This window comes from Eumetopias jubatus, unplaced genomic scaffold (genome assembly GCF_037043125.1).
Source record: "Eumetopias jubatus isolate StellerSeaLion01/CBP00866 unplaced genomic scaffold, mEumJub1_p1.0 scaffold_4, whole genome shotgun sequence".
In the NCBI taxonomy this organism is placed as follows: Eukaryota; Metazoa; Chordata; class Mammalia; order Carnivora; family Otariidae; genus Eumetopias; species Eumetopias jubatus.
Genome location: NW_028274810.1, coordinates 48,083,359 through 48,108,430, shown reverse-complemented (window position 1 = coordinate 48,108,430; position 25,072 = coordinate 48,083,359). Strand labels below are relative to the sequence as shown.

The following is a 25,072-nucleotide window of genomic DNA, read 5'->3' as shown; positions in this document are numbered from 1 at the left end:
CTTCTTTATTCTTCCCATAATTTTACACAAACATCTAAGTACTATCACACTACCATATTTGGTTATGTGGAAAGATATGGCTCTTCCTTGAGAATAACTTCGCATAGCCTCCTGATGGGAGGTAGGAATTAGGAACTACTGTAATCTGTCTTTCTCTCTCTCTCCCTTTCTCTTTATTTCTTATTTATGTCATAATATCAAAAAAGTAAAGAAACAGTTTTGCCTCCTTTTTGAGTAGTTCCACATAGAGACTCATGCTACCATCATTTTACTATGAAATCAATGCCTATTACTATCTTTTTTAACTGGTGGATTTTTTTCATTCTTGTGTTCTTATTTTGGGTTTTGGTAATGACTACCATTTTGTATATAAAAGTCTTTGGACTGCTGTTAAGTATTTTCTCCTCCTTTAGTTGACACTAAAAGTTTTCCCAACAATATGGTCTATAATTAGTCTGTCATTATGCAAATTAGAGGCCACACAATGAAATGTATATATATATATATATATTTTTAAGATTTTATTTATTCATTTGAGACAGAGAGAGAGAAATGCATGAGCAGGAGGAGAGGCAGAGGGAGAGGGAGAAGCATGTTCCCCGCTGAGTCAGGAGCCTGATGTGGGACTCGATCCCAGGACCCCGGGACCACAACCTGAGCTGAAGGCAGACGCTCAACCATCTGAGACATCCAGGCACTCCCTGAAATGTATATATATTTTAAATAGCTTTATTTTTCAGGCTGGGATATGATTGGTCTAAAATAAAAAGGTTGGCAAGAATCTCATTAATTCTGGGGTGCCTGGGTGGCTCAGTCTGTTAAGCGTCTGCCTTCGTCTCAGATCATGATCCTGGAACCTCAGGATCAAGCCCCATCGAGCCCTGCTTCAGGCTGCACTCAGGCTGGAGGCTGCTTCTCCCTCTGCCCCTCCCCCAGCTCATGCTCTCACTCTCTCTCAAATAAATAAATAAAATCTTTAAAAAAAAGAATCTCATTAATTCTAATAAAGTGGCTGGGTGGCATTTTAACACATTTAGCTTTGACAAGAAGCCTTTTTGCCATTGCAAAGTTAAAAAATGTCTTGGTGTATATATTTTCTATGTTGAGTGGTCATCATACCCTTCAAAAGAAAAAGAAAGAAAGAAAGAAAGAAAGAAAGAAAGAAAGAAAGAAAGAAAGGAAGGAAGGAAGGAAGGAAGGAAGGAAGGAAGGAAGGAAGGAAGGAAGGAAGGAAGGAAGAGAAAGAAAGAAAGAAAGAAAGAAAGAAAGAAAGAAAGAAAGAAAGAAAGAAAGAAAGAAAGAAAGAAAGAAAGAAAGAAAGAAAGAAAGAAAGAAAGAAAGAAAAAGAAAGAAAGAAAGAAAGAAAGAAAGAAAGAAGAAAGAAAGAAAGAAAAGAAAAGAGAAAAAGAAAGAAAGAAAGACAAGACCTAGAAAAATAGGAAGTTGGAGAAACAGGCAGATAATATTTATAAAGATTCTGTTTGACACCTCTATTAAATAAGAAGTTAGAGCAATGCAGAAGAGGAGAAAATGAGGAGTTTAAATGAATCACTGATCCTTTCAACTGACTATAAATACACCTGAAAATCTTTTAGAAGAGCTTTAGTACCAATAGTAATAGCACCATTTATTGAGTACTGACTCTGTGTCCAGTACTTAACATATTTCATCTTTTAATTCTTAAATTAATTCTATAACATAGATTTCATGATCCACAAAGCCCCAAAGGGATTAAGTGTCTTAAACCTAAATTCACACAGTTACTAAGTGTGAGAGCTAAGACACCCACATTCAGGTCAGTCTTTTTCCAACACATTAACCCTTTCTACTGTCTAAGCCCTGTAATAGCATCATAATTCTGGAGAAGCTGTTTTCTTTACAAAGCATGGTTCTAGTAGCAGACACACATCAGTTCTGACAGCATGAATTCATTATAAAATTATTTACTAAGTATAAACAAAACATATTTCCTGTCCTCATGTGGTTTATATCTTAGCCAGAAACACAAGTTACATTAATGAATAATGGACTATGAAATAATCGTGAAGAGGTTCAAGGAAAACTGAGAGAAGGGGTGATTAATTCTAATTGGGAGAACAGTGGTGTGAAACGGCAGAGTTCTTTAAGGGGGTGCCCAAAGGGTAAGGGTGGGCAAAAAAAAGAATAGGAAGACAGAAGGGATTGTTTCATTGCGGGAAGCAGGTAGTGAAGGGTTTGCTTGCCATTCTGACTATACTATTTAAAAAGAGAGCTTCAAACTCTAATCATTTACCTAAAAGCCTATTATATACTATTTGATGTTCACATAAATCTTTATTAATTTTATAATTAAAAAATCAGAGTAGATAGTGAAAAACATAATGAATCTTATTAGAAACCAAAAGACTTATATTCTTCCTTATAGCCATGAGGATTGTAAGCAATAGCCAGTTTGGTGGCAAAGTTCCAGATGGTATGGAGATCCTTAAAAAATACCCATTCAGGGCGCCTGGGTGGCTCAGTTGGTTAAGCGACTGCCTTCGGCTCAGGTCATGATCCTGGAGTCCCGGGATCAAGTCCCACATCAGGCTCCCTGCTCAGCAGGGGTTCTGCTTCTCCCTTTGACCCTCTTCCCTCTCGTGCTCTCTATCTCTCATTCTCTCTCTCTCAAATAAATAAATAAAATCTTAAAAAATATACCCATTCATTATGAAACACTGAAAATATAAAGAAGACACATAGGATCATCAGCTCAAAATATTAAAAGACAGAGATTTTTCAATCCCGAATACGGAGTATCATTTTCATCAGAGAGACTACTCCAAATGATAAATCTAATGTTTTATCCAGCCATATGCAAACCTTTCACACTAGACTCAAACAGTGGGGTCCCCTGGGGCTGTCCATGATGGAAAATTTTTGATTATTTCATTGATGATAGGAGTCTAGGAAACAGAGAAAGGTAGAGGTTGGTGTACCACTTTCCTCTTGGTGTTTCATGTGCATGTGTATGGCCTCTATGTCTCTAGCCATGTGAATGTTCCTGGTTGCATGTAATACACGTAGAGGATTGAGGCCACATTTGGCAGAGTGTACTGCATGGGACTTGGCATCTATGGCTACTTGTTCAGTAAGTATCACTCTGGGGATGATATGGAATGGTAAGTACTTCAGTGGGACAAGGAGAGGACTCAAAAATTATGCAGCATATTAAATCAAACTGTATATTTAGTTATCTTTGAATAGTAACATAACATTTTAATAATAAGTATAAAAAAACCACTATTCTTTCAGAAGGTGATGAACTCCCTACCCTTATCTAAAGGGAACAAGGCAGGGGATAATTTTGCTTCTGAAATATATAGCTCTTCCTATTTGATTAAAACCATATTTTAAGCCTTAGTATGTTCCAAGAAGTTCCTGTGAATTCAAAGTGTCCAGGGATTTCATCCATTCCCTCTCTTGATCTTGATAAGGCCACACCAATTTTTTTTTTTTGCTATATGCAAATGCAAAAAAGTAAGTCATATCACACTTTGGCAGCAACCAAAGTGGGTAACAAACCGAACTTCAGAAAGCACAGATTGAGTTAGGTTGCCTTTAAGGGAGATCTCACTGCTGTGTACTGTGAAGTTAAAAGAGGAACGTATCATACTGTCAAAGACAAGTGGGCTGTGTGAACTGCAAGCTCAAAAGCCTCACAGTAATCCCAACCACATGCCAAGTCTCAGAAAGTGGGGCAGTGTCTCCTTTGGAGATGGGGGTGGGGGGGTGGGGGGTGGGGATGGGGGAGGGTGGGGGCGGAAACACTCCAAGGTATGCAAAGCTGACAACTTTCCACAAGAGGTGGGAGAGCCACAAGAAATATTTCCTGCCTTCAAATAATTGTTCAAATGCTCTGCAAGGCATCTTCATTAGCTAAATAAATACCTTGAGAGTAATTTTTATTTGTCCAGATGAGACTTAAAGTAACTATTTCCAAGTGTCTTTAGGAGGTCAGGAGCTTCAAGGGCAAATAAAAAATACCCTTAGTTTTCCTGTTTAAAAAAAAAATTCTCTTTTTAAAACAAAAAAGGGGGGGGGAGTATGCCAAACCTGAAAAAAAAATGAGTTTTCTCCTTTGTGTTGTTATTCTGACATTCCATTCTTGGTCCTTCAAACCCCAATTCACTAATATACTCAAAACCTGACTCACCTCACTTCATTTTGTTGTTTGCCCAGTACAGATTGTATAATGGGCAAAGACTGAAGGTCAAGTTTATCGATTAAAACCCACAGCAATGAAGTATCTATTAAGTCACGGTAACTGACTCTCATGTGGCTTAATCCACATGGAATTTTTTCTAGATGAAATGATTTTGACAGAAATCAGCAACATTATAAGTTTTAAACAAAACAAAAATACTACTAGATCTATTACATTTTAAAATTAAAATGCTCACATTCACAAATTAAACATCTCTACCTCTATACCATCCCTTCCATTTCCATAGCATCCATACTAGTTCTCGGGGCCTCTTTAACTGTGGACTTTCTCAATAGTTTTCCAACTGCATTTTCTTTCTCAAGTCCTTACACCATAATTTTCTTTTACTCAAATAAAAAGATGAAAAAATCTGTTATTCTGCTTTTATTTACCCCATTTAACTCAGTCCCTACCGGCCCCAAAAGATGCACATTGAATCACTAATGCATCAAGGTATATTAACCCACACAATATTTGAAAAGAACAGTCTCATAGTAATGTGGATAGTATTAACACGATTATTACATAAATTCATCAAAAAACAGTGCCTTTTGTAGATAAGTTGGTGACAGATGTAACCAATTTCTCCATGGTTGACCTTTTCTGGCTCCTTAATGCAAACGTCTTAACCTACTTTAGTGTCAGGAACTTTAAGAACAGGATAAAAATGACAGTTACTCTTCCCAAGGAAAGAATATTAAAAAGTACCAAATTTTAAATATATTCTCATGGGTCTTGTGGTTAAAGAATCCCTTGATTTAAAGTCATGTCACTTTGTTTTAGTCAGTGTAACAGCTACTCTTCAGGGTAAAAATGTCCCTCAATAAAAAAAAAAACAAAAACAAAATGTCACAGCACATCAGCCAAGGAGTTTGTGTGTCAGAGTTTGAGGAACTTTGTTATTTAAAAATCTCAAACCTATTTTGTCAATCTTGTGAATCATTCATTTATCATTTCCTTATGTACGTAAGACTGTGTTTCAACGATCGCCAACTGCCGCGATGGTGGAACTGGATGGATAACCCTAAGTTTCCACAGGATGACACTCACAACTGCTGCTTCCCGTGGCAGCTTCTTAATCGGGGGAAGCACCCAGCCGTGGCTCCCCAGGGCCCCCTGCTTAAACTCTCCGCATCTGCTCCTCTCAGCAATGAATGGCTCCAGTCAGCAGTCGAGCCCAGCGATGACAGCCTCCTACAGCTGCTCCCCAAGAGTCCCATTGCTTCTCACATGCTCAAACAACCTCCAACAGCATCTTGATCTCCCAGCAGCTGCACATTTGAGCATTTCTTTGTCAGCACCACTTCTAAAGGATGTTGCATGGCAATGCTCTAATGGAGCCATTTCCCCCAATCTGAAGAGCTGGTCCTGTTCCCAAACAGCCCATCCCCCAACCCTCATTCCACTTAATGGAACAAGACAATGTGGTGTCATACTTCTGCTTCTTCAGCACTTGCTGGGTCTGGAAGTAACTTCTCATTCAGTTCTGAATGATTTATTATGCACACAAAGAGGACGTTCCAAGCAGTTTCCTATAGCTGACCATCACTTCTGGCTGTGTAATCAAACCTCAAGCCTCTCTACCTACCAACTACTTCACTCCAGAAGTTATTTATGACCTCCATAGAAAGAGGATCACTTTCTTGATATGCATCCTGGGTATACGTCTGACCTAGCCCTTATCTAACTTCAGTGCACTCATTTGCCTCATGACAGTATCATCCTACTGATTTGTAAGTGCCTTGAAGGGAAAAAACTAATTCTTATTTCTGGATATTTGTTTTCCTAACACCTAGAACAATGCTTAGCATATGGCAGATGCTTCAAGAATGTGCCAAGGTTGCATTAGAAGTAGTGTCCAAAGTCAGGTAACTGGTTTACTAGAGAAGAGTCCCAAACTGCTTTACACTGGTTTCCCCACAAGGCACAGGTGCAGCAGTAAAAATCAAGACCCAGAATATTGTTGCACAGTTCATAGCTCCCAGGGCAAATATACAGCCACAGCTCTATAGCCTCTCTTTAGGTTATTTTTCTTAAAGTTACAATCTGTGAATAATGAAAGACTACCATTTCCATTCATGCCGTTGTGTATTTGTAGCTCTAATATTCATTAAAGATGCAACTGAAATGTTAACGATAATTGCACCCAAAAAGCTAATAAAGACAAGCCCAAGGCTCACATAAATGCCAGCATTTAATAATTATGCATACTTTTATCTTTTCTCCTTAACTTATCTTACTTTCTGATAATTAGTTTAGTAAATCTGGGATCCCAACGTATGTGTAATTAATTTTAAAATTTATTTTAAAATTTGTTTTTTATACTCAGGAAGGAGATATAATTTTTTCCAGAATATAAAGAGGTAATCACGATTATATAAAACGTGTCTATATCGTCTACTTATATAGATGATAGAACTTAAAACATACCTCTTGAGAGTATTAACAAGTAGGAAATGTTCGACATTTTAGGAAAAAAAATTGTCAAGATCCAGGCAGGATAAGAGAAGTCAATTTAAGTATTTAAAATAAAAGGGGTTTAAATAGGGAGCTGTTTACACAGGTGATAAAGGGCTAAGAAACCAAAGCATGTAAGAGCGAAGGAACTCAGATTTGTAACAGGGAGAAGCCACTAATAATTCCTACAAGCATCATTATTAGGACCCAGAGGTTGGGACCGCTCCTCAGGATTGAGATCCACAGCATGGGACTGCCTTGAGGAGCTGGGCCAACAGCAAGGTGGGCTGTCCAGTGGAAGCTGGAGCCCAAGGAGAAAGGCTAGCAGGACACATTGCCTGCAGCAATGAAAGAGGGGGTATAGCCTGACTTCCCCCTTCTTCCCTTCCTGATCTTTTGCCAGTGTCTCCTACTGGGTGAATCCTGTCAGAAACCAGAGAACGTATCAGTCTGGGAACACACCCACAGGGGTCAGCCAACTCCATTATGCAAAGCATGGCGAAAGAGGTACAGAGAATGGTTCTGAAATCAATAAGGCTAAAATGACTGCCATCGGATCGTTTCCTTAATTTTAGGTTGTAATTAGCTTTCAAAAAATGTAGAATTCTTTCTAATTATTGTAGCTCAAAACCTTAACATTGGTATACATTGATTATATCTTTTCACATGAAATTTGTCCACTGGAAGGAAAATTAATTAATTTTATTAATATTTTACAGCCAACTCTATTATCTATATTCTTAAATAAAAGTCACTGGGAATCAATAATGAGAGCAATCCCTATTATATCTTAATTCAAAAAAGGAAAGAGGAAACCCTATACATTATTAGCACATTGGAATAGGAAGATGGTAAAAATATATTAAATATCTACTCTGAATCAGACACTTAGAGGATTTTCTCATAAGCCTAATTGTGTTTTTAAAAAAAATTTCACACCAATCCAGAGTTGGGTATTATTTTTTATTTCTCAGAGAATGGTAATGGTAATGAGTCTGAAAAAGATGGAAACACTTAATCAAGTTCATTACTTTATAAATATCAGAGCTGGCTGTCACCTGAGGTCAATCTAATACGTATGCCACACTAAACTACTTAGGAGAACACTGGTCTTAACTAGTTTCAAAGGGAGAAATAGCCCAAACCATTATTGAATGAGAAAAAAAATCTGGAGGAATTTTTTCTGGTCACTGGCTAACATGTACTCCTAAAGAACTTCACTCGTTCATTTTATTGTGTATTCAGTATTTATTTTAGACCCAATTACTTGCCAGCTCCTGTTCCATTCACTAAGGGAAGAGCAGTAAGATGGATAAGATTTACACTTTCATGGAGTTTATCACAACCTGCTGTGCACTGGAGAATTAAAGCATGTCTCTTTCTTTTCTCCTAGTTTAGTAGTATCTCATTCTGGGGTGATTTTTACCCCAGCAGCCATTTGGCAATGTCCTGAAATATTTTGGGGTGTCACAATCAGGAAATGCTATTGGTGTCTATGGTGTTGAGGCCAATGCTTTAAGTCCATTTGGGCTACTATCACAAAAATATCATAAATTGAGTGGTTTATAAAAAACAGACATTTATTTCTCACAGTTCTACGGTGGAGAAGTCCAAGATTATGATATCAGCAGATTCAGTCTCTGATGAGGACCCATTTCCTAGATGACCAAATTTTCCTTTTTACCACCTCACATGGTGAAAAGGATTGAGCGGTCTCTGTAGGGTCTCTTCTGTAAAAGCACCAATCTGTTTCATGAGTTTTTCACCCTCATGACACCTAACAGCCTCCCAAAAGTCCCACCTCTAAATACCATCACATTGGGCATTAGGTTTAGGAGGACGCAATCTTTAGCAGCCAGGGCTGCTCCTAAACATACTACAATATACAGCCATTTCCTCTCCTCCCAACACACACACTAATTATATGGTCCAAAATGTCAATAGCACCACAGTTGAGAAAACCTGTTCTAGGTGTATAAGAAGGTATCTTAAGTTTTAAGTGTGTGTGTGTGTGTGTGTGTGTGTGTGTGCGCGCGCACCAGTTTTATATTTGCTGACATAAATTACTAGAAACTTAGTAGCATAAAACAAATTTATCTCTTTTTTTGAAGATTTTATTTGTTTGAGAGAGAGAATGAGAGAGATAGCACAGGAGCGGAGTTGAAGGGGAGCAGTAGGGGAAGAGGGAGAAGCAGGCTCCCCGCTGAGCTTGGAGTCTGACTTTGGGCTCCATCCCAGGACCCTGGGATCATGACCTGAGCCGAAGGCAGATGCTTAACTGACCGAGCCATCCAGGTGTCCCTTAAAACAAATTTATCTCTAAACATAAATTTATCTTAAATTTATCTTTCTGTATGTTAGATGTTACAAGTCTCTCTCAGCAAAAATCAAGATATTGCCAGGCCTGCATTCCCTTCTGGAGTCTCTAGTGGAGAATCCATTTCCTTACTTTTCTGCTTCTAGCAGCTACCCATACTCCTCAATTCATGATCCTCTATCTTTGAAGCCAGTAAAGGCAGGTCTAGTCCTTCTTATGTCACATTGCTCTGACCTACTTCCACAGTCATATATCCCTCGGATTCTCTCCCATCTCTTCTCCCACTATTAAGGGACCTGTGGCTTCATTGGATCCACCTGGATAATCTAAGCTACTATCCCCATTTTAAAGTTAGGTGATTTGCAATCTTAATTCCCCTTTGCCATGTAATCTAGCATATTCACAGGTTCCAGAAATTAGGACGTGGTCATCTCTAGGGACCATTCTGCTTAGCATAAGGAAGAACACATGTGCAAATTTTAGCAAAGTTATTTGCACAGAGTAGGTACTGAATTGAAGTGGGACCACACAAGTATTTTTTTAATTAAACTGAATTAATCTTAGATGTCCTTTTAAATAGGCTACCTTTAAATGAAAGGGTCATAAGCAGAGGGAAAACAATATACATGTCTCGCCTAATTCTGCACTAATAAATAGCTCTGAATTCTGTCCATCCTCAACTCTTCAATATCCATTTTAAAACGTGTGCATCCACCAACTTGCTCAAATCAAACCTAAAATAATGAGTGAAATACCTGAGAGGAAATTCTAATTGTGTTATTCTTGGCCCTTTTAAAATGTTTACCCCTTACTTGGTCTGGCATTAGGAACACTTGGCTACAATCTTGGTAGCTAACTCTGTCCCATATATATATATATATTTTCTCAAAATAACAGTGTTTTATATATATATATATATTCATAAAATGCTGGTATCCCATTTATTATTTTTTCACTACAAAATGCAATCACTATTCTGCACTTGTAAAAACATGGGGATTAGCAGAGGATAAAGATGCTATGACCTGGAATGGAAATAAGCAACCTAAGTCATGAATGCCTAACTAATCCTTTTAATTTAAAATTTTTTCCTGTTATGTCAGCATTCCTGATGTTATACCCTAAAGATAGCATCAATACATTAAGTCACAGCTTAAGCAAAGTGAATGGCATGAAGCCAGGGAGAAAGAAACATGTACATATGTACAACCAATAAATCTCTATTGAGTTCCTAACATTTGTCAGGCACTTTTCTGGATGTTTGGGAGTGGAAAAAAAAAAAAAGATTAAAACTCAGTCCTCACCTACAAGGACTTCACTGGGGAGTCCACACATAGATTGAGGGGGTTCATGAGCATCCTGCTCACATAAAGAAGTTTTATTTTTTTTTAAAGATTTTATTTATTTATTTATTTGAGAGAGAGAATGAGAGAGAGAGAGAGAGCATGAGAGGGAAGAGGGTCAGAGGGAGAAGCAGACTCCCTGCCGAGCAGGGAGCCCGATCACATAAAGAAGTTTTAAAATGTTAACAGTATGTATATTTTTCTACCAGGTGCACAGGTTTCATCAGATTTTCAAATGGGTTCATGACCACAAAATGTTTAAGAACCACTGGTCTGGATGCAAAACAAGTGTGGGTGAGAAAGTTTGGAGAGCTTAGTGCAGGTGCTACCTTTCCAGAGTCCCTACTGCTCCCACTAGATCACTAACCAGAAGACGCTGAAGGGATGGAAGTGAAGAGCTGTGGGGCAGGGGTACGAGGACATAGGGTCACTCTATGATTCTGCAAACTGAACTTTGCCACCAGCCTTCATTGTGCCCATTTTCCTCTTGGCACTACACATAGTTAATTCTTATTTTTCTGCTACAAATCACAAGATAAACAATATCATTAGCAGATTCAAATTTTCTCTTCTGCTACATTTTACACATATAAGGGCTATAAAGGGGTATGCCATTTAGAATTTAGTTAATGAAAACAGCAAAATCCTAATTGTCTTGGTAGTAATTTCTTAACTATCCACATAATTTGGGGAAGTAAACAGTAAAATTATTTCATAGATCAAATTGTATTGCAATGACTTCCAAGAAGACAAATTATTTCACCAGGCTCTTATTTTATTTGCAGGGTTTCTCAAAATAAGCAGACCAGCTAAGGCTTGGTAATCTTTTATTTATAGAGAGATTTTCATACTGATAGTGTACTTTGCATTGGGATTTGACATGTATTACTTACATAGTTATTTTCTTTGTTTTTTAGGAAAAAAATAAAGACACTCCAAGGTAGGCAACAAATATAACTATTCTGAAATGCAACACACAAAACAACTGAGAATTACAACCGAGAAAATAAAAATGTCATCAGTCAGAGCTTTAAGATATTTACCAAACTATGTGTTTGAAGAACTAGCATAAATATCCATTAATTGTTGAAGGGACTTTTAAAGGGCAGCAGATCTTGCTTAAAGGGTTAGTTACTTTAAAATATTGTCAAATTAGGGCGCCTGGGTGGCTCAGTGGGTTGAGCGACTGCCTTCGGCTCAGGTCATGATCCCGGAGTCCCAGGATCGAGTCCCGCATCGGGCTCCCTGCTCAGCAGGGAGTCTGCTTCTCCCTCTGACCCTCTTCCCTCTCGTGCTCTCTGTCTCTCATTCTCTCTCTCTCAAATAAATAAAAATCTTTAAAAAAATAATAAAATAAAATAAAATATTGTCAAATTGCATTTTGAACTGTGTGTTACCAAAAAAAAAGAAAAAAAAAAAAAGGCAAGTACTGCTCTACTCAGGCCCCAAATGAGTGATACTGTTCTACTTCTTATATACTCCATTCTTACATATCCTTTTATTTAACACTGGCCAACATGATCCAAAACTTAAGAATAAGGACAAGGCATGGCAGAACTACTTTTCAACAACACAGACCACAAATTTTACAACCCTTTGATTTCATTGCCCCTATCCTGCCACACCTCAAAAAATTATCCAACTCATGAGTAAATCAGAAGTATTAAAGGAGAACCCTCCTTGCTGTCACAATTCACTAGTTAGAAAAGATGCTTATTTAAATTCCAATATTGTTCCCTTGCTCCAGTTATGAAGCTCAGCAGTTTCCATGAAAGTTCCTTCTATAGAAAAAGGGATGACTCAGATGGAAGCCAACAGTGTGCAATATCTATCAATATTATTTTTTGCTCTTTCTCACTTCTCTCTCATTCACAAATGACAGCATATTAAAAGCTTATCAGAAAATACTATCAACTTATTCCTTTTGTGTATAGTAGGCAGTACCTTATGGATTTTTGCACCGTTTTGATCTAAGACACTGTTCTAATATAACATCCTGTAATGACAGTACGTAAAACTTCATGTACTAATTTTTGGCTGGAAAATATGATTACTAAACTCACTGAGAAAATCTTTTTCAAAGACAAATATTATTCATTGAAATTTACCTTCTCTTTCTACTACTTCTTTAACTTCAACTGCAGAAAATTAAGGCAATAACCTTTCTAAAGACTATAAAAGAAAAAAAAGAAGAATATTTAGGAAAGAAGAAAAATCTATTCTGGAAGAAGTACCAATATTCAAATGAGGACTTCACTAAAAAATAGTTTAATTAATCTTATTTTTAATGGATCCTAGTAGTTAAACCAATACCCTAATCAATGTCAATACACTCACAGGTAAAAGTAAGGTAATGGTTTCTTAGAAGTTGGCCTTATACACACTGTCAATGGAACCACAGTGATTCTAGCTGGACAGGAATTTCTGAAAAGAAAATTGAAAAAATGCACCAGAAAAATGCATTATTTTTAAAAATTACTATGTAATATGCACTGCCTTAAAAAGTGTATTCCACATTAAATCCAGATGAGTGGCCCGAAGTTTGTCTGTGAAGGCACACCTGAGGGAAAGGATTTTACTGAAGTCTACAGCACAAATGACACACGGAGGAATTGTTTTTCCAAAGTTTCACAAATTAGACATAATTGTTCTAACTGCTTAGATTCCAGATCATTATCTTTCCAGACATCAATAATACTACCGCATCTATTTCAAGAGATTAAATATTTCCCACTGCATAAAGCACCTGGGGGATACAATGACAGTCCTATTACTCAATAATGCATATGCTCCAAAATGCTTATAAATTCTTTTTTCACAAATTGCAAATCTGGACATTTCAAATCAATAGAAATAGAAAAATGGGACATTTTGGGGCACCTGGGTGGCTCAGTCGTTAAGCATCTGCCTTCAGCTCAGGTCATGATCCCAGGGTCCTGGGATCGAGCCCGGGATCAAGCCCCGCATTGGGCTCCCTGCTCAGTGGGGAGCCTGCTTCTCCCTCTCCCACTCCCTGTGCTTGTGTTCCCTCTCTTGCTGTCTCTTTCTGTGTCATATAAATAAATAAAATCTTAAAAAAAAGAAAAAACGGGATGTTTCCAGGTATGGTTCCATCATTATAACTGCTACAATATGGGGAGAATCTGTAAGGATTAATAGAACCTTATTTACATCATTTATTCACCTTGGTTTTTGGCCCAGTGATCAGTAATCAGATATTCATTAGTCTGTGTGAGCTCTGCATATTTTGGCTCCTATTGGTTCTCACCATAATGAGAACTGCGGGAAGCAAAGAATGATTTATGGTAGAAGAAGTAGGAATTCCCTATAGAGGGAATGAGAATGAGTACGTACACCCCATCCATGTAACTTTTATCTTAACTATTTGATATTAATTTTTTTAAGATTTGATTTATTTATTTGACAGAAGGAGATAGCAAAAGAGAGAGTACACAAGCAGGGGGAGCAGAGGCAGAGGGAGAAGCAGGCTCCTGGCCGAGCAAGGAGCCTCATGTGGGACTCGATCCCAGGACCCTGGGATCATGACCTGAGCCAAACAAAGACGGACACTTAACCACCTGAGCCACCCAGGTGCCCCTATTTGATATTAATTATAACTTCATTTTAGAGAGTAAATGATGAGTGTTTTCTTAGAAGCAGATAATATATATTATCACATATAAAGTGAAGTTAGAAATGTGTCTCTGTTGTATAGTTAATACAATACAGATATGGCTTATGTACAAAAACTAAGGTCACTTTTGGGAAATAGTCTTAATTTTTCCCTTAAAAAACCAAAAATGAGCTCATGGATGTAGAGATGATAATTGGTGGTTGCCAACAGCAAGAAGATGGGGGGATTGGCAAAATGGGTGAAGGGGTTTAAAAGGTACAAATGTCCAGCCACAAAACAAATTAAGTCATGGGAATATACAGTATAGCATGATGACTACAGCTAATAATATTGTATTGCATATCTGAAAGTTGCTAAAAGAATAGATCTTAAAAGTTATCATCATCATAAGAAAATGTGTAACTATGTGTGGTGATGGATGTTTACTAGACTTATTGTGGTGATCATTTCACAATATATACAAATACTGACTCATTATATATTGTGTACCTGAAAATAACATAATGTCAGTTATATTTAATATTTTTAATTTAAAAAGATGATATTTTATAAATATTTTATCTTAGAAGTATACTATGAAGTTGCATTCCCTAAAGCTAAAGGCTCTTCAGATAGGATAATGAAACATCACTATTAAGGACCATTTTTATTTTGGGTGGTTTATTCTTTTTTTCTATGATAAAAATATTAAGGGTATATATTTTGGGTCTTTGTCACTTCTTTGTATTTGACAGCATGTCGAAAGTTGGGTTCCTGTGTATAATCTTAATCTCCCCAACAAGTATATAAAGAGCTTAAATAAAACAGAGTGGGAGCCAGTCTGAGTCCTGAGCCAGCACTGCATTCAAGCAATGACTATTTTGACAGATGTGAGTTCTGTCAAACTTTCCCTAGTGCTGCTAACTTTTCTTTGGTTCCATTTTGTAGCTTATTGAAAATTTTGAAGTGTTTACTGCTGCAGAACACCAACTTGAATTTTCTAATGTATGTGGTATTTTGATATACTTTTTTGATCATTGTAGCTTTTTTCTCCTTTGGGTCTTTGAAGGAAGGCAGGTCTATGATCTGTGATGCTGTGTTACTGTCCATCAGGTCAACTTGGAGCAGAAGTGTGGTATCTCTCTCTTCCACTATGTACCTCGTTGAGGCTTTAATGTTCATAAAAAGAATGTTAACATTATTGTAAGATGTGCTAGTCTTTAAAGAATACAGCTCTATACTTGTGGCCACATGAAATAACTGCTCTCCAGATACTCATTGGCAAGTCTAATTTTGAAATATCTGCACTTAAATTCCTATTCAAAGACCCACTGAGAGAAATAATGTTTGTGGAGGGTTGACTCAGAAAGGATAGGTCCTAAAATTTACTTACAGATTAAGGTAATAATCAAAAAGCTATCTTCTTGTTATTGAACTGGTATCTTACTGAATTTACTTTCAGATTTTTAATTTTTTCTTGACTTCCCTGCACTTCAGGTTTTATTGAGAGGTGTTATAAGGAACGATTCTCTGAATGAGTGCTGTGAGTACTATACAGTTACTGTTGAGATGTTCCTTACAGCTCACAGTGGTTCTCTGAGCTGATTCACAGTAGAAATGCTGCTCCACTCTGTGTAACGGGATCAGGAGACTAAGACATGTAAGTGTTAATTAACTATGTGGATCATGGAATGAATAACTAATCCTGTTTCTCTCTGTGTGTTGACTGCTATATATCTTATAGCTAAATTTTTATTGAGCTCTAAAATTACTTAGAAATCATGACATAAATTTTATGTTCTAACCTCACCCCCGACTGCGTCCCACTCTGCTTACCTTATCTTTTGCCTCCAATTTCTTGTGTTTATTCTGGTGTACTAACTACTTCTTTATAAGCCTCTTTAAATCCTTCCCAATGTAAAACAGAATGTTAATAATAGATGGTGTTTGAATGTGTTGTCTTTCCATTTTATAAAGGCTTTCTCCAAACAATGACTAAGCCAGACAAGGGGCTAACACTGTCATAGTTTGGGATCTTTGGGGAAGCAGGCACCGAAATGAGAAGGCGTTTACAGTGCAGGATATTTATTAGAGAATACCCCTGTGGTAAACCCCCAGAGAAGGAAGAGGAATGAAATAGGATTTGACAAAGCAAGAAGGTCAGCGGTAGAGCTGATGAACAGCTTTCACTGTTCTGGAGCCAAAATGGCTCATCAGAGTTATCTTACATTGCGCTGAGAGGGAGGGGCCTTTTAATCAGTCATCAGATACTGGTTGCTTTAGGAAAAGTCTGAGTTTGGGTAAAGTGGCTCTCTGAAGCTGAGGTGATCCCTGAAAGGTCTGATCATTCAATGCTGCTATCTGCTGAAAACACTCCCACCAGCTAGAAAGGCAAACCCATCCCTGGAAAGGGATGGGTGCCACCTCATCTATCACAGATATCCCAGGTAAGCCAGATAGCCTGAGGAATTCACAACACCCTGGGGAAGTTAAATACCCTTGAGAAGTTATTTTGGTCATAGAGCTATGTGCTAGTCAGATCTTCTGCTCTGCCTAGAGAAAACCTACAGTATATCTACTTGAAAGGGCACAAGTTGAGGGATAAACATTTCACACAATATAATGTGTGTGGGTGTGTGCACACATGAGTGTGCAAGGCTTAAAACAACATACATTTATTATCTCAGTTTCTGTCCAGGTACATCTTAGTGGATCTTCTGTCCATAGTCTCACAAGGCTGTAATCAAGGTATTGTCAGGGACTATTGTGTGTATATGTGTTTAATATACAGTATCTATGAGTGTCTATTTTGTACTATACAAAACCTAGACTTCAGATGTGGACTCAAAGTAGAGGCCATCTCTATCGTCTACTCAAGTGTGCATTTACATTTTATGATCCCTGTCATTACAGGATTGTAATAAGGAGCTCTGGGTTCATAGCAAGTCCTCCAGCCTTGTACATTCTTACACTCATGAACAAGAAACGCTACTCTTAGTAAATGCTATATCACATGATATAAAACACTGGACATTTAGGTAATTTTATTTATCAATGGTATATTATATATAGCTAATGAAAACTTTATTTTCTTATTGACTCTATTTCTAAACCCTTGAAGCAAAACTCCAATTCACCATATTCTTCCCAGTTCATGAGTATATACATTGTTCAGCTAAGTTGGTGAAAGCAAAACATGGAGATAAATAGAACATACTTGCAGCGTATATACTCAAAAGTACTGCTATGTAAAACTTAGCTTGCATTGTGTTTACTGCACGTGTTACACACAAGTGTTATGGAATATTTTTCATTTTTAACCTAAATAACATTATTTTCCCTTGCAAATATCCATGGTTATTTGTTTGTTCATTTGTGTGTTTTTGTTTGGTTTGGTTGGTTGGTTGGGTTTTCCATTTTGTTTTGGTCATCTTTTTGTTTTTCATTGGCATGCACCTTAAGATCTTCTGGCCTGAGTCCTCCTCTTTCAGAAGAGAAAACTAGAGTTTAGAGCAGCTTGATAATTACCCATTTCATGAGAGAAAATTCAGGATTGGAATCCAGGTTTTCCAACTCCTACTCCAGTATTTTTTCTCCCTTATTGTTCCATTCATTGGTATCAATAGCTCTAAGAAATCAGAGCACCGAAAAATTTCCAATGCACAATGTCTGTGTTGGCAAGATATCCCTTCTATTATCCCCTTTCTCAAATGATTTTTTTTTTAAATAGCTCCCTTGAGTGCATAGTTGCAACAATTGAAGATGAGCTTTGTTTTTACTACCAATGTGTGTGTTTGACATCAGTGATTAATACAGTCTTCTCTCAGTTGCTAAGTTTCTTTATGTTGGTGAATAAAGACTTGACAAATTGTTAGGCAAAGAGCATACACTTCAAAACTATTGAGATATACCTGAGTATCAGACAACCTAGGAAATACAAAGACTGAAGAGATGTGCACATCAGCTTATTTTCATTCATCAAGAGGAAATGCAGCTTAAGTGGGGTTGACTTTTTGTGACATTTATTTAGTTCTTGAATTGACTGACAAGCCTATTAATGTAGTCCCTGAACTTTATTAATGTAATTGGAAAACTGCCCACATGTCAATCAACTTCTAATGAGTAATTATGTTCATAAATACTGTAAAATTATTAGCTTTTAATTTGACCCAAACACATACTTTCAAAACAGTAACACGAATATTTTTTTCTAGAAGAACAAAATATTATACTAATAAAACATACAATAAATGTGTTCCTACAATGCACTTCTTAAAATGGGAGTTCAAAAGTTCACCATCCCCAAATGGCCAACAAAATGGAATGCCATAGTAGCATGTAACAGTGTTAAAAAATCTGTACAGTGTTAAACCATCTATGTAGCATAGTTATAAAGACATCTTATGAAAATCAAACATGTGTCTGGGCAGGGCTCATAACTCCATATATCCATAGTCTGGTTTAAAAATATAAGCCTAGTATGGAACAAGACAGAATGGAAAAAAAGAAAAAGGGGGTATATTTAGTGTCCAGAAATACATCATTTTAAACCTATTAAGAAGCAAAACGTCCATATCTCCAATGACTCAAATATAATTATTATCTAAGTGTACTTTTTTTCTCATGTAATAAAAATTTTTTGTAGTCTTTGAGCGAGCAATTCAAGTCAAAGGGTGCAAAACTAAACAAGGGAACAAGATTAGGCTTGGTTAACAGAAGAAATGTGTTTTTGACTTGTAATTCCATGCCAGTTTCTGAAGCTGGACAAAATCCTGCCCTCTAGAATCTCTGGATAATCTCTGAATAAAGATAGACTTCAGTGAAAACTTTATTATATTCTCATATGATTTTAAATAAAGAACATTACCACAGTGTGCAATGGTCTGTAATAAGAAAAACCACTGGGGAAATTTCCAGGCTTATTGTTTACCTTACACTCTCCTCCTTAAAGTTAATTATTTAATTAATACATTTAAACTTTGTCATGAAGTAAAGATATTTACTAATAACTGAAGCTGTATTTGACTTCAGGCTTACCTTTATATAAGGAAATAAAGCTCCAGATGTAAGTTAATAAATTCCAGATGTAAGCCATGTACTTAAATTAATATTTAGAGTTGAATTTTTGAAGGGTAAACTCAAAGACAATACAACTAACTTGCTCCTTCAGCTTTCTTATTAGGAATAAAACATGCACTCACTGGCACCACATTATCAAATAATTTCTTATTAATTTTACTTAGAAATGCTGCAATGTCATTTTAAGAACCACAGCATGATATTTTTATGCAACCAACACATGATTAACCTATAAAGCACAAGGAAATAATGTAAAAGGGCAAGAATATGCATTTTCTATTTGACTATCATTATAATTGTATTTTTCTTGAAAAGTATTTATATCAGGGATAAATATGCTTTTAGATTTTAGTATGCATAAAAAAAATAACTTGATGATTCTGTTTGTACTTGGAGATTGTAAGTTAGCTAGAATGACTTATAATCTATCAAAAGTAAATCAAAATATAAAGCATCGTGTACCATATTTTTCCAATTACTCCATATTCAAATAAAGTAATTCCAGAAGGCTGTTTCTTTCCATTGTGACTTGAATCAAAGTAAGCAGAATTTGGATTGAACACAGTGTTGGAAGTCGGGAGGATTACTTTTATTTTTTTTATTTTTTTTTTAAAGATTTTATTTATTTATTTGACAGAGAGAGACACAGCTAGAGAGGGAACACAAGCAGGGGGAGTGGGAGAGGGAGAAGCAGGCTTCCCGCGGAGCAGGGAGCCCGATGCGGGACTCAATCCCAGGACCCTGGGATCATGACCTGAGCCGAAGGCAGACGCCCAACGACTGAGCCACCCAGGCGCCCTGGGAGGATTACTTTTAAAGAGTTACTATAGATATTTCAAAAAGTTCTAATATTTTAATGTATCCATCATGGGTTATCAAACATTAATTTTAATGTATCAATCATGGGTTTTCAAAGATGTACTGAAGGGGTGACTCAAAGGAAGATACTAAGTGAAGCATACACAAAAAAATCATAATGTGGTGTTAATGGATAATTTTTGATCTTGGTAAGTTAACGGATAATTTTTGATCTTGGTAAGGATTTATATGTCTATAATAGCCGTTGCACTTAATGGAATCTAGGAACATAAATCCCTGAAGACAATGACTATGTATCTTTCAACATTGTCAGTTACTCCTGAGTCATTTTGATATCTAAATATTGAACATTGTTAAATATAGTCCTTCACAATATAGCAGTTATAGAAATGCATACCTTGCACAGTTAGATGCACCTGCATTGTTCTTGGTGTATGTTGAGTCTGAACAGAACACGTGTATGGGCCATCATCTGTCACATCCACATTCTGTATCTGGAGGCTGTAGTCCCTTTTATTCAATGTTGAAATTGAAACTCGAGGATCCACTGACCACTTATCACCTCCCGCAAAAATAATACTTGACCGGTTCAGCCAGGCACCCTTTGAAGCTCCATCTTCCAAATAACACCTACAAATTACCAGAGACAGAACACTATTAATCAAAATGAAAATGAAAGACAATATTATCTTTGTTCTGAGTGCATTTCCATATGCTGAATTATAGCGCTGTATCAAATGCAAACATCAGACATAAATGCAGAAAATATGAACATATGAACACACTGGTACATCTTCCATTCCTAATGCAAATGTGAAAGAATGCCTGAATACAATTGTTTTGTTTTAAATGTGTGTGTGTGTTTTAACTCAAAGCCAGTCAAAAATCCTTTTTTGTTCTGTCTGGATGACCAGTAAATTTCAATAAAACTAAATTCCTTCAAATAATAATTTCAACATTAAAACATTTTTCTTTGAAATTATAAGAAGTAGAAAGGGTCCACCAGTTAGCCTGTTTTTTTTCCTGTTTTTTTTTTTATGTTTAATGCTTTTATTAATAAATAAACAACACACGGCATCAGGTCCAGAAAACCAAATACAGGCTGGTAGAATTATTACTCATATAGGATGGATGTCCAAACATCTAATTCTACCTTGGAATTCACCAAATATACAGTCCTTTCCCCCAGAACACTTTGATGTGCAAAGGTATGTCATGGATTTGAAGAAAGGCAACATTTGTAGAGATCTGAAAGAATGGAAGATCTCCTAGGGTGGAAAAGATAAAAGTCCCAGACCTTCCACCAATATGCAGGTTATGGCAGTCCTCTGGCCAATTAATGCATGTTCTTTTGTTTTGTTTAAATAGTTTTATCAACTATAAAACACTTTAAATTCATAGAAAATTTGAGAAAATATTACATGGTTCCCATATATCTTCTCACCAAATTGCCCACATTATTAAACATCATATATTAGTACATTATGATACATTTACCACAATTAGTAAATAAATACTGATACATTATTAATGAAGGGGGAATCGGAGGGGGAGACAAAGCATGAGAGACTATGGACTCTGAGAAACAAACAGAGCTCTAGAGGGGAGGGGGGTGAGGGGATGGGTTAGCCTGGTAATGGGTGTTAAAGAGGGCACGTACTGAATGGAGCACTGGCTGTTATACACAAATAATGAATTATGGAACACTACATCAAAAACTAACGATGTAATGTATGGTGATCAACATAACATAATAAAATAAATTTTTTTAAAAAAGCACTTGGTAAAAAATTAAGGAAAAAAAACTAAAGAAAACTTAAGAAATCCGAATACACAAGTTAGCCTGTTTTTTTTTTAAAGATTTTATTTATTTATTTGAGAGAGAGAGAATGAGAGATAGAGAGCATGAGAGGGAAGAGGGTCAGAGGGAGAAGCAGACTCCCCGCTGAGCAGGGAGCCCGATGCGGGACTGGATCCTGGGACTCCAGGATCATGACCTGAGCCGAAGGCAGTCGCTTAACCAACTGAGCCACCAAGGCGCCCCAAGTTAGCCTGTTTTAACCAAATCCAATTCTACTATAATGTACTAGATACTAGATGGAAAGCATAGAATAGTACCATATCGTGTTTATTTTTTAAATTATGCATTTAAAAAGTGGTAAGGCTGTACACTGAAATTATAAATGGCATTTTACTGATAATGTTGCCATTGCAAGTGAAGAAGACAAGGCTTATATAGTATCTTTACTAGCAAATACTTGCTGTCTTTTCAATAAGCCTACCAATAGACTTTCCAGGAAGCATTCATTTATCCAAAAAACATTTATGAAGCTTCTACTATTTATGGATTTAAAAAATGGTAGTGCCCTTGCTCTCCAAAAGTTTTAGTCTAGTAAGGAAGACAATCAAGCAAATCAATCAATACTAGACAGAAAGATTATTTGATTAAATCAGGCACAAAGTACAAAAAGAGAGCTACTTGACTCAGAAGGGACTTGGGGGTATAGAATAGGCTTTAAGGAATAGGAAATGCCTTGACTAAAGAGGCAAGGAGTGGGAGACATGACATTTAGACAGAGGTGCCATATGTGAGTAACACCAGAGAAAAGTGTGAGAGAGAAAGCCAAACATTTCAAGAACAAACAAGCATGGAGTATAGGGTGGAAGGAGTGAGAGATGAAATTGGAAAGGTAAACTAAAGCCAGATGATAATAGAAAGGGTGATGACAATTAGCAGACTTTAAGGCCAATTTTGAAGCCATTTATTCAAAGTTGTATTTTATAACAAGATTCAAAAATATAGCTTTGTATCCAAGAGAAGTTAGACATCATGATTTAGAACAGAAGAAGGCTGTGGTCATATGTCAGTGATTTTGCTGAAGCCTGGAATTCTATGTTTCATCTTGAAAATGTTCTGATACAAATTAAAGACTAGGTTTCTTAAATGAGTACAAAGCACAGAATGAAAATACACATACATCGAAATAGTTTGACAGCATTTCTACAGAACACCTTGGGGGATTGAACACAGTGTGTGAGATTGCTACAAAATTGCAAGCTGAATGCAACAGGGTAGGCCGCCGCCAACTGTATAAAACTAATCAGTGGGTGAAAAAATAAGGAATAAGGTACACTGCAGAATCTAATTTGCAGTCAGCTTCACCATCTATAGAATCCAAACTAGTAGTCATAAAGGTCATTGTTAATTGAAAAGCTTTTCCTTATGTAATTAATGAAGAAAATAAAACCTACTCTAATGATATAATTAAACAATTATGGTATATTGTCATTCTTAATGATATGCAGAAAGAAGATAGAGGGAACATATTTCCCATTTCACAAGATCACGTGTCTACTGGTATAGGATAGAACACTGAATCACCACTACTAGGACTCTGGCCATTACAGTGCTTGCATATAATATATGGGTTCATCAAGTGTTTATTGTGTGACCTCTGCATTCATGGCCTTCACACATTATCCTATCTGGTGCTCATTACAACCCTCTGGGGTATGGACTGCTATGCCCAATTCATCACTAGAAAATAAATGGAATGTTTAGGTTAAATGACTTGCCCAAGCCACACTATTTAGTGAGTGACAAAGTGGAATTCATAATTAAGTCTTATATTTCTATGTTCAGTGTCCTTTCCTCCATAATGTAGATCAAAGACTTTAAAATAGGTTTCAGAAATGGAAAGATGATCAGAATGTTGCAGAAATTACTGCAAGTAATTTCTTATTTACTAAATGTGACCAACTGTTTAACCTGTCCTATTCTAAAGGAAGCAGAAAATTAATTATTAATGCATGTTTTACCATGAAAGTTTGATTTAGAACACTCTGCCGGGCGTTTTCCTTTCCCTTGAGGCAGGAACAGCTTTATCTTTATTTGGGGAGGTATCAGGAAGACCACAGAGATTAACTAGCCTTTAGATACTAGAGCTTTCATAGACCAAATCCGGGTTACAATTCCTGGTTTTAGCATAAGCACTATTCCTCTGTTCTGGTATATTAGGGATCATCAAGGAAGAACAGAATTTAACTTCTTCCCTGTGAAAAATGAAAAGAGAGCTTTTTATGTCTCCTTGCTTGGATAAGTGTATTTCACAATTGTTATTGGTCCTGATCCAAAGCTTTTCAAGACATACATTAGGAAGACCCTTGAATGAGACTCAACTAAAAAACAAAAACAACAAAAAACTTTTTTCTATTACTTCCTTGGATTTCTGTAGCATTATTCTCAAATTACACTATTGAGTTACAATTTAAATAACTCAAATTACCATAACAGAATTTTACAAATTGGGAATAGCAAGATCTAGGAATGGTTTTCTATTCTATAAAATCACGATACTTATATAGAGACATACAGTTTTAAGGTGAACCATGAGATGATTATATCAAATATATGAAATAGGTCAAACACGCACATAAGTTTCCTTAATTGTAAGGACTACATCTCCTACCTGTCTACCTCCTCTATGTTCTTCATATCCACCCTAGTTTTGTGGGGTTTTTTTTTTCCTTTACAATAGAAAAAGATACTGCCTAACAGCTATATAATGTATTAAGAAGGAATTCTGGAAGGAAGGAAGATATTCAGGGTATGGCAGAGTAGGGCAAGTGTGTGGGGAGGGGTGAAAGAAGTATGAGAAGTGGTGATAATTTAGTTTTGCACTCTTCAGGCACCAAAAAAATATTTTTCTGGTTTCAGAATTCTAATGTCTAAAAATATAAATATGTTGGAATCCTGGCCCATACAAAGTTCATAATTCTGGAAGGATGCTATAGTATATTCATGAATAGCCATCGTGCAGAATAGGAAGTGAAAATATAATAATTAAATTGTTATTATAATTGGATTATTACAATTGCCTCAGAGTTTCTGATTTCTGCCCCCTTAACATCTATAGCATAGTTTATTTTCTCTACAATAAACAGAATAAATTCTTTAGAGTTTAAGTCAGATCATCAACATGCCTTCCTATTTCATTTCCTATTTCACTCATAAGAAAAATTCTAATCCTGAGAGTGGTCAAAGAGCTTATGTAATCTTCCCTTGATGCCTTTCTGACCTTCCCAGCTGCCACTCTTCTCCAGTTGATTCTGGTCTAGACTGCCATCTTCTAGCTGTGCTTCCAAGTCCTGCAGGCCCTAGGAAGTCTGCATTTGCTGTTTTTTTCTGCCTGGACCTCTCTTCCCCCAGAGATCTGCAT

At 36.6% G+C, this 25,072-nt stretch overlaps 1 protein-coding gene across 2 annotated transcripts in view; it reads right to left on the bottom strand.

Annotated features, from left to right (window-relative positions):
- NEGR1 (neuronal growth regulator 1) overlaps positions 1-25,072 on the bottom strand; it is an 851,501-nt gene that overhangs the window by 465,048 nt on the left and 361,381 nt on the right. For both annotated transcript variants that reach the window (XM_088022967.1, XM_028102558.2), the window contains exon 2: positions 20,251-20,483. In XM_088022967.1, the coding sequence (XP_087879093.1) occupies positions 20,251-20,483 (233 nt within the window). The remainder of the gene's footprint in view (positions 1-20,250; positions 20,484-25,072) is intronic.